General features: G+C 41.2%; 1 protein-coding gene across 1 annotated transcript; it reads left to right on the top strand.

The window, feature by feature from the left end:
• Positions 1 to 1,011: 1,011 nt before the first annotated feature.
• LOC137784994 (uncharacterized) lies at positions 1,012 to 10,770 on the top strand. Its single transcript, XM_068576005.1, has 7 exons — positions 1,012 to 1,023; positions 1,129 to 1,162; positions 2,324 to 2,495; positions 2,664 to 2,776; positions 2,883 to 3,057; positions 3,542 to 3,630; positions 10,547 to 10,770. The coding sequence occupies exons 1-7, from the start codon at positions 1,012 to 1,014 to the stop codon at positions 10,768 to 10,770; spliced, it is 819 nt and encodes a 272-aa protein (XP_068432106.1).
• The last annotated feature ends 2,535 nt before the right edge of the window (positions 10,771 to 13,305 follow it).

The raw sequence follows: 13,305 nt of genomic DNA, 5'->3' as shown, positions 1-13,305 counted from the left end.
AATTTAGTTCAATGAGACTTTAATGACATTAAAGTTTCTAAAATCAATGTGGCCAATGCATCAAACAAGTATAGCATATTATAAGCATGAAAATGAACAATTGCAATATGATCATTCATTTATAGAGGTCATTGAGAGGTCGTTGAACTCTTTCAAATCTGGGATTACAGAGTTGAATTAGTCAAAATAAATATTCCATATTTTCTGAAATGTTTTACATTTCAGGATCTTTCGCTCTGTCTCTCACACACACACGCACACACACACACACACACACACACACACACACACACACACACACACACACACACACACACACACAATGTTAGGAAGACGCCTGCAGGATAATTGACGGTGTGCTGTGTACAAAACTTCACACACACACTGAATAAAAGCTAATATTGTGTTCCCCTCAATCAGATGCAGAGGCACAGGATACATGATCTATTATCTTCTGACTTATTGTACACATATACATGCAACTCATGGGGTTTGCATCTGTTGGCGTGGAACAGATGTGCATAGACGCATTAAAGTGACCAAAGAATGGTGGAGTTTCACATCTTATCGCCCAACAATCCATTCTCGTGGTTTTCTCAACCCTCCCGCAGGTGAGAATTATTATGCAACATATCTTGTTCAGTTTTTTGAAGACTTTCTGTGGGTGTGGTCTGCAGTCTTTGATTCCAGTAAGCGTGAGCATTCGCAGCATTTAAATAGCGTCCAACGCCAAGTCAAAGTGCAGAAGCTGGTTCAACCCACTGAGGTTCACCGAGCTGCTGAGAGGTCCTGAGCCCGAGACGCTTCGTTTTAGCAGAAAGAGGTAACATCGTGTCTCTTTATTCTCTATAAAATGTGTCATTTTGTAATGTTTATGTTTCAATTGCAATGTACTTAGATGCTAAATAAATAGAGAAACATCGTAAACGTCAATGAATGTTCATATTGAAAACATATTCCTAAATGCAAACAACTTTCTTCACGGTTTTAAAAGGTCCAGCTTCTACAATCATGATCAAATTGGTAATGTATTATATTTTTATTTTTTTCCCTTTGCAGGTGTGCATGTTCTGTGTGTAGAAAGCCATATTCTGTGACTCTCTCTCATAACCTTTTTATGTTATTTAGTTCAGTGTGGCCATCTTTGCCAGCTTGTTCGTTGGTAAGTTCACGTCAAACGGTCACGTTTTGACTACTATGATGAGAAACATACAGTCACTCTAAACTCTATTTTTCTTTAATGACCTTTACCAGCAAGCCACCAGAGGTTTCTTTATCTCCCCGTCTATCCAGTGGACAAAGGTAAGATATTATTTTTTTATGGCAATCCTGATATTAAAGTACAATTCAATGGTTCACTTTGTTTTGAAAGGTCAATCATTGTACTACATTCAGCATGGCCTCGCTATATCCCACTCATATTCATAAGCATGTTCCACCATTTTGTTTTCACATGTATGTCACCTGTCTTGATATCTTTCTTTAACATTTGACCAATGACAATATGCGCAATTACGGAAAGATTTAAAATGTCTTGTTGGTAATTTGTCAGGATGCTGGACCCAGTGGTTCGACAGAGATAATCCCAGTGGAACCGGAGACTGGGAAATTCTCTCCAGTCTTCGCGCAGCTAATCCAGGAAAGATCTGCACAACACCAGCAGCGATCGAGGCCCAAACTCTGTTTGGGCTCAGTGCGGCTGCAGCAGGAGATGTGATCTATAAGTAAGGAAAAATATGTGTGACATTTATTCATTTATCAGTCACAATAGAATAGAACATTTGGATATTAAGCAGGTGTAATGTGGACAATGTTCGTCTTAGCTTCGCATGTTTGCTTGCATGCTAACACTGGCTACTTATCACTAAACAGCAGGTACAGCTGAGGCTGACAGGAAAGTCATTAGTTTGGGCATTTGAGTAAACATTTTAGCTGATAATGATGATGATGATGATGAAGGATCAAAAGTCCAGTGATCACCAAAGAGATTTCACCTCATGAATGTGTTTACAAGCTGAAAAACATTACACTCAAAGCCACAAGCGTCAACCTGCTGGATCAGGAATGTTTTGATCACGAGCCGCTCTGTGTTTCTCTTTTCCAGAAGTGACACAACGACAGGATTCGCCTGCAGGAACACGGACCAAAAGAAGAAGAAGAGCTGTCACGATTATCGCGTTCGTTTCAGATGCCCTCCCTCTTTCTGTGACGTTAAAGGTGTGAACACATTCATGCAACACAAAGTTCACGAGCGTTCATTCAGAAGGTTGCTTTTGCTCTGCAGTTTCCTTCCCGTCATCCTCTCTTGCGTTGCTCCCTGCAGGATGCTGGACCCAGTGGTTCGACAGAGATAATCCCAGTGGAACCGGAGACTGGGAAATTCTCTCCAGTCTTCGCGCAGCTAATCCAGGAAAAATCTGCACAACACCAGCAGCGATCGAGGCCCAAACTCTGTTTGGGCTCAGTGCGGCTGCAGCAGGGGATGTGATCTATAAGTAAGTTCTGACTCATTTCAATGAGTCTCACTGGATTCTGATGCATTCATGTTGCTACTCGATGTGTTTGGGAGTCCAAACGTCAACCTGCTGGTTGCGCTGGTGGTGAGGAGATCAAAGTCAGGAGGATGTTTTAATCACGAGCCGCTCTGTGTTTCTCTTTTCCAGAAGTGACACAACGACAGGATTCGCCTGCAGGAACACGGACCAAAAGAAGAAGAAGAGCTGTCACGATTATCGCGTTCGTTTCAGATGCCCTCCCTCTTTCTGTGACGTTAAAGGTGTGAACACATTCATGCAACACAAAGTTCACGAGCGTTCATTCAGAAGGTTGCTTTTGCTCTGCAGTTTCCTTCCAGTCATCCTCTCTTGCGTTGCTCCCTGCAGTGTGCTGGACCCAGTGGTTCGACAGAGATAATCCCAGTGGAACCGGAGACTGGGAAACTCTCGCCAGTCTTCGCGCAGCTAATCCAGGAAAAATCTGTGTAAAGCCTGAGTCCATTGAGGCCGTCACCACTGACACCAACACCCCAGCCACCTCCACAGGGGATAATATCTATATGTAAGTTGCCTCATAGTGGAATACTTTAAAATACATCAATACTTCTCTTTCCTAAAGTTTCCAAAATCACAAGATGTACCGTCTGCAGCTGCTGCTTCAACAGGATAGAAACTTTGTAGATGTGCATTTACTTGAGATGTGAGGAAACTGGCTAATAGACTCATCATGTCTCAAAGTTTAAAGACTTTAATCTTGTGCTCTGGAGAGTAAGAAACACTGTTAACCCAAATTATTGGTATTCCTCATTCACGATTACTTTCTTCTCTTCTGGGATATTTAGAAAATAACCTGCATCTTGCATCAAGAACACATTAGAAAATAGGATGAAGGGATTTAATTCTTCTTTCACACTTTAAGAAAAAAAAACTAAATCATGTTTTTTTTTTATCATTTATGTCCACGAAAAATATGTTCTTGTTTGATTTCTATGTGATTTCCTTGTTTTAAATGTGACACTGATTCACCTCTTGTAATAATTCACCAGCTCCAGTCCAACTTTGGGATTTGTTTGCCGCAAAAAGGACCAGAAATCTGGTCAGTGCCGCGACTACAAAGTTCGGTTTAGGTGCCCATGCAAGAAAAAAATAAAAGCACTGACTGCGCAGAAAACCCTGCAACAGAGAAGAATATAAGAAGAGACAGCATTCACATTTTGATCACTTTAAAAAATAAAATAAATGGTGTCTGATGTCTCTTTCACGTTGTATTTTCTTTCTTATTGTGCCAAGTGGAGGAAGTAGACCAGGCCTTTTCTGCAGCGGCCATTTTGACTTGTAGGAAAAGCGACCTTTCACCTTGCTAAACTGTCTTCTGGAGAAAAGCCCGTTATTATCTTTACCAGTCTATCTTTTCCTTTCTTTATGGTGATTATGAAATATAGATCTTGTATTGTAAGAAAGCAATGCAGCTCCCAATCAACACAACAATGAATTACAACAACGTTGTCCATCTTATAAGAAAGTTACAATTTGGTGTGTTTATGGTTTGAGCAGACGTGATATACAGACATCAGGAGGTGCTGGATGACACATATACTGCGATATGAACCTCTCAACTAGTCTCACTTGTGTTTTCTGTATATTATACCTTTTGAAAATTCTTCAAATGGGGAATTTCAGAGAAAACTGTGAGGGCTAAAGAGAGAGAGAAGTGAGTCAGTGCAGCAGGTGAGAGTGATAGAGCTGACGAGGTGGGTGTGACTGACAGGTGCACTGAATGACGTGGTGAGGGAGGTGTGGCTTATGCTTAACAGGTGAACAGAATGAGCTAACGAGGTGGGTGTGGCTAACAGGCTTCCATACTTTTGGCATAAACGTAGCATTACTTACAATTGTTGTGGATCGAAAGGCTCATTTATTGCACATTTAACTAACGTATTACTTATACAACATTTTACACAAGTAGCCTGCACACATTTAAAAAGTAACAGTAAACATCCTGATGCCTTCAAACCAAAGTCAGACACAGACTACAAACATCTAGTGGAGAAAAATAACTGTTACTTTTTAAAATAGTCAAATAGAAGCAAAAGTGTTCATCAAAATAACTACTGGAGTAAGAATACAACATTAAATGGACCATAATGTGCTGCTCACAGGTTGTTATAACCGGAATTGATCAGCAGATGTCAGGCTTGGACAACAGTTCATTTCTTTCTCTCTGTCTTTAACTTTCTTTATTTCTTTTTATCTTGGCACAATTTATGGGGAATACTTATTGGTTTCATGTTTATCTTTAAACCAACCTCCATGAAAACAAATGCACGTGTGTTTAAATCAACATTTTCTGGGGCTCAAGTCTTAAAAAAATCTAAATAAAATCTCCATGTCTCTCCAAAAATTCTTGTCGGCGGATCAAAGTGGATTTTCTATCAGATTCATCGAAGTCAACCGTGATTTCTTCCCCCGCCGGCGGGAAAATTCCTGCCTCCATCATTTATGCTCATCAATAACAGCCCGGTAACCTCTCCTGTTTCTCATTCCCCTCGGTGGCAGCTGAGGTCTCCATCCTTCCCCTGAGAGTCCCGCTCCGCCTACTCAAAGTGTCATAAATAATACGGGCTAATTAGATATGAATTGATTGTGTGGAGGAGGTTGCGGCCCGTTTTCATCCATCACTCTAAAAGCTGTTTAACGATAGATTACCACCCGGTAATTCCCCATGGAGCCACAGCGGAGGAAGCACAAGCCTTGTTGGGTTCGCTGTAAATATAATACAGATCACTGTGGTCCATTCTTCCAGTGCTGGAGGTGGTGTTTTTAATCCAGAGGAGCTTATGAATCATCACAGGACTCCACTGCAGGGTTCTGGGCTGCAGTGGAGTAACTCATGCTTCTTCATGTGGATTATATGGAAGCCCATTCCCGCCACACACAAAAAAAATTAGGACCATAAAATAAAATAAATAAATTAGGGACAAAAAAAATAACTTTTTTTTTTCTTTCTTCGTTTTCTTTCGTTGACAAAAATTAAAAAAAAAACGTCTGAGCAATACGTTATTTCATCACTTTGGTTTTACAATACCTTCGTTTAAATGTCAATATGTATTGTTCATAAAACAAAACAAGTACAAGTCACAAAATAGTCCAATCTTGTTTCAATTCACATATTCTTTTCATTTAACATTGCAAGCACTGTTTTATATTAAAGTGCTCTTGTTATTTACCAAAAGATAACTTGGCAATGTCAATCACCCGTAAGCCTATTGATGGGTTACTTTAAAGTGAATAATTCAATATATAAATGTGTGGACTTTGCATTTTACTCAGTTATTAAAAATGGTCAATGGAAGGACAACAAAGTACTTTGTGTCTACAATTATTAGCTGCAATTATATTAAGGCTGTAACTGTAATTTTGATATTTATAGTCAGTAGTCAAGTTTGTTGCCTTTTTTCAAGTCAACGGAAAAAAAAGACGACGAAAAAAATGTTTTCTTTTTTTTGGTCTTTTTTTTCCCTAATTTTTTTTTTTTTTTGGTCTTAATTTTTTTTGGTCTTAATTATTATTATTATTTTTTGGTCCTAATTTTTATTTATTTTTTGGTCCTAATTTTTTTTTTGTGTGGCAGGAATGGGCTTCCATAGTATTACGTATGTGTGTGTGTGTGTGTGTGTGTGTGTGTGTGTGTGTGTGTGTGTGTGTGTGTGTGTGTGTGTGTGTATGTTTTTTTTTTTTTTACTTTTGCACTCTTAAAAAGCTGAGCGCCTCTCGGACGGCCTCGGCTCCACCAACGATACCCCGAGTTCCCCGTTCTTGGATTACACTGTAAAAAACACACTGTGAAATTAACAGTTATTAACTGGCAGCCATTAACAAGTAACTTACTGTAAAAAAAACACAAAAAAACACAGTATATAACAAATTTACTGTCATCTTCTACAGTACTTTTTTGGGTGCAATGATTTTTATTACAGTAGATTATTAGTTACTGTGATTTTCCAACAGCACTACTGTTTTTTTTAATATATTTTTTTTACAGTAAAGCTTTGACTACTGTAATATTTGAATGAATACACAGTATTTTACTGGAAAATACTTTACAGTCGGTTACTACTCACACACTAAGTACATTTCACAGGCGTTTTTTATAGTGTAGCCAGTTCGCCGGCATTTCGGCTGCGTCGTCCGTGCCAGTGCGTTGAAAACCTATGATGTCACAGAGTCACCCATAGGTGCTTATTTTACACGGCATATGAATGTCACACAGAAATAGCTTCCAATCTGCAACTTTACACTACATTTCCCACGTGTATAGCCTTTTTTTTTTTAAAAACTTTATCACGAAAGCATTCTCTTTTGTCAAACGTTTGTTGAAGTTGAGTTAAAACACTTCTCATTCCGCTCGTGAGATAGAAATATCTTTGGCCCGTGTTGTGACAGAGGGCCGGGGGTTTAATCTCCATCCACCTGCCCTGCAACGCCTCAGTTTTCTGAGGGTGTAGCTGCAGCTCTCTGGGCTGTCACCCTCTCTGATTAATGGCCCTGCTGAAACATGTCCAGCCACATTAGAGCCCCATGTATCTCCCGGAGTCCACACAGGGCCCCGGCTCTTTGTTCTGATGGGGAAATGGTGTCAGCCGCTCACCGCCGCTCGCCCAGAAACAGATAAAGATTTACTGTCATCAGAGGCCAGATTAAAGCGCACAAACGCAGACATTGATTTCTGAGAGGGAGAGGAGAGGGAAGGGGGGGAGGAGGAGGAGGATGGGAAGAAGAAAACGACACATTTTGGGTAGGAAACTCATTCCGGGGCCGGCGGAGATATGATCAGCTTATTTGGGAGCTGGATAATATGGAGCCCTCTCCCCAGAATGAACTTTGAAAGAAGTAAATTGTAAATATTGATTTCTGAAATGAACTGTCAATCTCACTTGGCCAGATTATTCCTATCATCTTGTCGAGAAGGAGGCCAATGAATTCAAAACGTCGGACAAAGAGGTGGAGGAGGCGCAGGTGGGGGGTTTCTGTTAGGTGGCCACTCAAAAGAGCTTTATTCGCTTCGTAAAGGTTGTTCAATTTCATCAGATAACAGCCGCGATCCCGTCGGCGTAAAATGAAGTGAGACTCTGCGTCCAGATCGCCGCTCTCGTCCCACACCGAGACACCGAGGACCCGGTCCACTCCCTTACTGGTCCCCACTGGTGGGAACAAAGACCTCTCTCGAGCCCGAAGGGCCAGTTTGACGACGTTTTGTTCCGGCTTCAAGGGGTCAAACCAAGCTCGGCTTCATCGTGGTAATTAGCCAACGCTGGTTTGGTTTTGTTGGGTTTTTGTTCTTTGTGTGGTGCTCAAAGCAGAAGACCTCACGTTACAACATTGTGAACATGCACTGGAAGAAGTGAACACTGTCGCCTGTCGTTTGACCTCTCTTGTCCCCTCGAAGCAACGCAAAGCATTATTTGGTTGAACAAAAAGATGTGATACACAACGCTGTGCCATTAGTGTCTGATTTAATATGAAATATATGGAATTCAGCTCATGAACTTACACTTTTGTTATTGAATATTTATTAAATACGTATTTTTTGAAAGGATTTTTGAATGGATGCCGACTAAAGAAACCTTTTGTTTCTGGAAAGGGAACGTTGCTCTTGAACTATTTTAATGTACTTTATCAATCCATAATTATCGGGTCGGGGTAAGTAAGATGTTGTTTTTTGAGGATTTGGGTAAACTGCCACTTTTAATAGAGGACAGACGCCAGAAGTCTTTATTAGATAAAAAAGATACTGAGAGCAAGATTTAAAAAACTCACTGGAATAAAAATGACTTGAGCTTATGCAGAAGACAATAAGAAGTTAATAAGCTGATGTTTTGGAGGTGTTAGAATGAGGTATTCAGTGTATTTCTCTGCTAACAGATCCAGGCCTGGACTCGACTGAATAAAAACTGTCTGGACGGTTGTTTTTTAAAATGTACATATCTGCATGAATTGGTCTTTTTAAAGCTGTGCGTTTAAAGTTAAATCAGACCTTTTATTCCTTTTGTCATCATCATTTATTACATTTAATTAGTGTTTAATTTGAACGCACTTTGTTATTTTTTTTTACCATTATTATTTTATTTACTAACATTACCGTCCAGCAAGGAGGAAGAAGTCAAACGTGAACTGCTCCTGTGGGAGCTTTGCATAAAGTCTCTCACTAGGTGGCAGTGCCATCCTATGCAAATCATCTCCGGCTTCCCTCTGACCGGCTGAAGAGCCGAATGGTGACAATTTAGACTCTTCTTCTCCTTCTTCCCGCCCCTCCAGACACACACCGTTTGAGTTAAAGTGAAACTAATGCTGCTCGTTTTGAGCAGCACACCACAGCACTCTGCTGACCGCCTCCATCATTTATCAGCGTTGTGTTCAGGGTGCGTGGGGCTTTCGGTCTACATACAGGGTGTCGGCTTGTGAACTAATCACTCTGATCACTTTCTCTATTAAACTTAATTGATTTAATGCATCGTGCCAGACCCCCCCCCCCCCCCTCCCCATCCCTCTGCCTCATTTTGACAAATGAGGTTCAGAGGCCAGAGGCTTTCAGCAGCTGGGTGTGTTCCTATCAAAACCAAGCGTGAAATGCAAGGACAACGCCTGCAGCACTTAGTGTCCTTTAATTGCCATTTACATAGTAGGCTAATCATTATTATTTATTTTTTTTATGTCGCCCTATTATCCACTATCACCGCTCTGTGCTGCCTCTGCGGGCTGAAACAATAAGCTGTTTGTCAGAAGTGACGCTCTGATGCTCGGCTCGCTGATGGAGGACACGAGAGACAACAGACTGTTTTGAGAGCGACGCGTCGATTCCCAGAGTGTCTGGATCAAAGCTGCAGGGTTTTTTTTTACCCGTCAAATAAGGTGAACAGTTAGTTTCCAGCACTTTCCAGCCCCTGTCCTTTCGTTTCCTTGATATTGAAGTTCATTCAGCTTTCTCTTTTCAATTAAATAACATCTTATTTTACTGTTTTGGTCAACTCAGGCCCGAATTCCTTATTTAAGAATACAATTTGGGAACACAAACAGTAACAAATGCTCACCACAAGTCCCAAATCCGAAGACATTCAGCTTAAATAAATAAATGAATTTATATAAACCAAAGGAAGCGACACATTGCAGTGGTGAGACGCCGGGCAGCAGCAACAGCCTCTTGTCTTTGTGTGTTTTTTTGTCAGATTGTGTCATTGATAAGAGATCAGAGGAGGCCTGAAGGCTGAAACCCATCCCATGTTTCATAAAAGTACTCTCACAAGAGGAAATGTGGAACACGTGGGGACGTTCAACGTGGACAATAGAGCTGTGTTTTTAAATACATACTCAGTCATATGGAGATCTTTTTAACGTCCTGATGATGTTGATGTTCTCCAGTCCAGTGCAAGGCCCACGTGTAAGAGCACCTGGGCTGCAGCAACGAAAATACATTGCTATCAGAAGTAAAATGAGTCATTTTGTGTCCTTTTGTATGACATGCCATTAAAATAATGAATCATGTGTGTAAAGAGAACATGAATTCATTAGTTCTGGCGATTGTAAAGACGAAACACAAGGATTGAACTGGTGTATTATGATTATTATTAATACTCGTGGTCACTTCGTCCTATCCGTAATATTTGTGCCAGCGATTACAAATAGGCCAACGCCATTTGTACCACACAAAACCCAATAAGCGAGTACTCTTTTTCGTGGCGGGGATGCATCACTATTCAAGGAGTCGGCCTCCTGCTGGAGCCCTTTGTAGAGACGCCGTTCTCTTTGGCACGAAAGCTAACCGTTAGCACGCTGAAAGCACAACTAGTCGGCGTGTCGGAGGTGCATTGTGGGTAATGTAGGCACTTGTATTCACAAGAGGAATGCGTTCTGCGTGATGCTAAATATGTGGAGTTCTCTTTTAAGCGAAAATTGATTTGTTCTGGCGGCCCCTGTGGACAAAAGCGGTAATGCAGTAAACTTCTCTTTTCAAGACCGTCTGCTCTGCTCAGACCTGGTTCTGGTTCTCCCCTCAGGGGGGCCGGGCGACACGGCCTTGGCCTCCAGCAGCGTGGGTGTGGGCTCCTGCTGTTTGGGGGCCGTGGGGGGCAGCGAGGGTGAAGCTCTGCTCCCGGCTGCAAGAGGAGACGCTGCTGCAGCGCGCCGAGCTGCCCTCCTCCCGCCGGAGCTCCCGCTGCAGGTCAAAAGGCCTCAAAAGGCCTCAAAAGGCCGGCGCCTCGAGGCCGGCGCTGGAGCCTGAGCGGAGGAAGTTTTCTAGTGAATCATTAAGCAAAGTACATACAACTAAACACGTGTTTCTCTGAGTTTGCATGTGGACTTTCTGAGGTGTTTGCTGCTCACTTTAAACTTTGACGAGCTGCCTGCTGCCCCCCCCCCCCCTCCTGGTTTATCTGTCTCTCCACGCATCACAGGGTAATAATGACAAATCGGGCCGATGTTCACTAATGATTAGTAGAGATTGTTTCAGCTCACTTGTAAAAAAAAGCCACGTTTAAGAGCTATATTTATTGTTCCATTTGCACATTTTGCGAGTGTGTTTGAGGGAACGGACTAATCGTTATTAATTAGGGTCATTGTTCCAGCGCGCGCGCTCGTCACTCGTTCCTTTGTATGCTGATGTGTCTGTGCATGTGTGCACGTGAGCAACGAGCATAGTGTGTGTGTGTGTGTGTGTGTGGCCCTGAAGCCATACTCAGCAAGCTGTGACAAAGGTCCATTACCGTGTCTGATCACAACGGCCTGTGATCTATTAGCATCATCTAAAAGCTACATTAGGATGGAGTGGAAGACACTCATAAACAGAGCGCTCTGATCAGACCTTTTAATGGGTTCACTGGTTTTACATGGAGCCTCTCTCTGGCTTATTCCCCCCCCGGTTTGTAGGTTAATGCATTTTCAAGTACCCACCAGACAACACTCTATTGACAATGAGGCGTATGCATCAGCCATTCAAGCCCAAACGAGCCGGGATCCACCAGCGAGTTCAGACGGGAAGTGAATAGCGGCTTTTGTTCGGGTATTGAGTTATTATTTCTGTATCTGCTCATGTCCGAACCCAATTAGAGAGTTGCAGGGAAAAAAAGTAAATAAGGACACGCCGCTCTATTGTTTGTATGTCAATCCTTTTTTGGCCTTATTGTGACCCAAATTACAGTTTATTGAACATTATTCTGACGTTGGGGGGAACACGGAGACACAATCCTGGTGAAAACGTGTGCAGTGGAGTTATTAATCATTAATCTGTGGTTAATCATGCTAATTGTTAAGGTGTGAACTTTGATTTTGACCACTAGGAGTCACCAAAGTAAGAGATGTTTTAAATCACATGGGTATTAAAATAAACCTTCATAGATGAGTTGTGAAAGGTTGTGAAAAGATCCCTGGCACCTCCTGTCCACACACACACACACACACACACACACACACACACACACACACACACACACACACACACACACACACACACACACACGTGTCCTCATTCCAATGCATCAAATGCAGAAGCTTAAACAAATAAATATATATTCATAAATATATAAGAAGCTATTATAAACGATACTGAAGGTCTATGAAATATGTACTTCTATTAACCCTTTTACAGGCCTGTAAAAATATATAGAAGTTTTAAAATATTCCAGGAAAAAACATTTTCATGCTCTGGTCAATGTTGAGACTTTTGCTTCTGTAACATGTTTCAGTCCAGTGGAGAGAAAACATCCAAAGTTCACGTTCAGATGAAACCTTTCAGTTTCATTCTCGTCTTTATTCTCTCGGTTTTAACAGACGGGTTTGTTCATATATCAATAATAACCTGATTTACACAACATTTAATTCTCCGGACAGTCAACAGTTATTTCTGATTCATGTTAATTACATTTCCATCCTGTAAAAACCTTTTGGCTCTAATATGTCAACATGAAACAAGACGTTTGAACCCGGCTTCATCCAATGTTTCAGGTTTCTGTTCTGGAAATGTTTGTGAATTAGCACATATTTAATAAGAGTTTGTCTCATTTGAATATTGAAACATAATCTATGGCATTATCAATGACTTTACCCTCCATTCAACTGTAGCTTCTCCACCTTTATGCGTCTTTACAGGTATGAAACACAGAAGTCTTTTACTTTGTAGTAGCTTTGAAATAGTTAGCATTGAGTTAGCTTTGAGTTAGCGTTGAAGCAGCATCCTGCAAAGTGTCAGCGAGGCCAAATCAGTGAATATATTTCTCCCTATATATGTTTCTCCCTGGTTTATACATTTCTTCTTCTTCTTCTTCTTCTTCTTCTTCTTCTTCTTCTTCTTCTTCTTCTTCTTCTTCTTCTTCATAAACAGCACATACTAACTTCTTTTTCGAAATCCATGAAACACCAAAACTTCCCTAATTCAGATCCAAAGATTCTCCTCATCTTCACTTTATCATCATATGAACCCTCTTCACCCTCGTACAGAAGACTTTTTCTCTTTTCCTGACTTTTGTTTTATCCGACTGCGAACGATATCTTTGCGCTTAAGCGGCTTACAGAAGATATTAAAGATATTTAATATACCTGGTTGAGGAAAAAAAAAGCGGATAAAATTAAAACAAATAAATCCCGCTGGCCCACTTCAAAGGTTTCACTTGTCATGTGAGGAGCTTCAGACCTGGATGTAAATGAGACCGCCGGACTAAAGCGCCAGGTCACGCGGACATAAAAGAAACGTTATTGAGAGCGAGCAAATCAATAGAAAGAAACTTGAAACACGATGGAATACATTTGCGACAGTACAATAATT

The sequence above is a fragment of the Clinocottus analis genome, unplaced genomic scaffold, assembly GCF_023055335.1.
Source record: "Clinocottus analis isolate CAN_PGR_092001 unplaced genomic scaffold, fCliAna1.0.p SCAF_14, whole genome shotgun sequence".
NCBI classification, from domain to species: domain Eukaryota; kingdom Metazoa; phylum Chordata; class Actinopteri; order Perciformes; family Cottidae; genus Clinocottus; species Clinocottus analis.
Note: the sequence above shows the minus strand (reverse complement) of the source record. Positions and strands in the feature narration are given on the sequence as shown.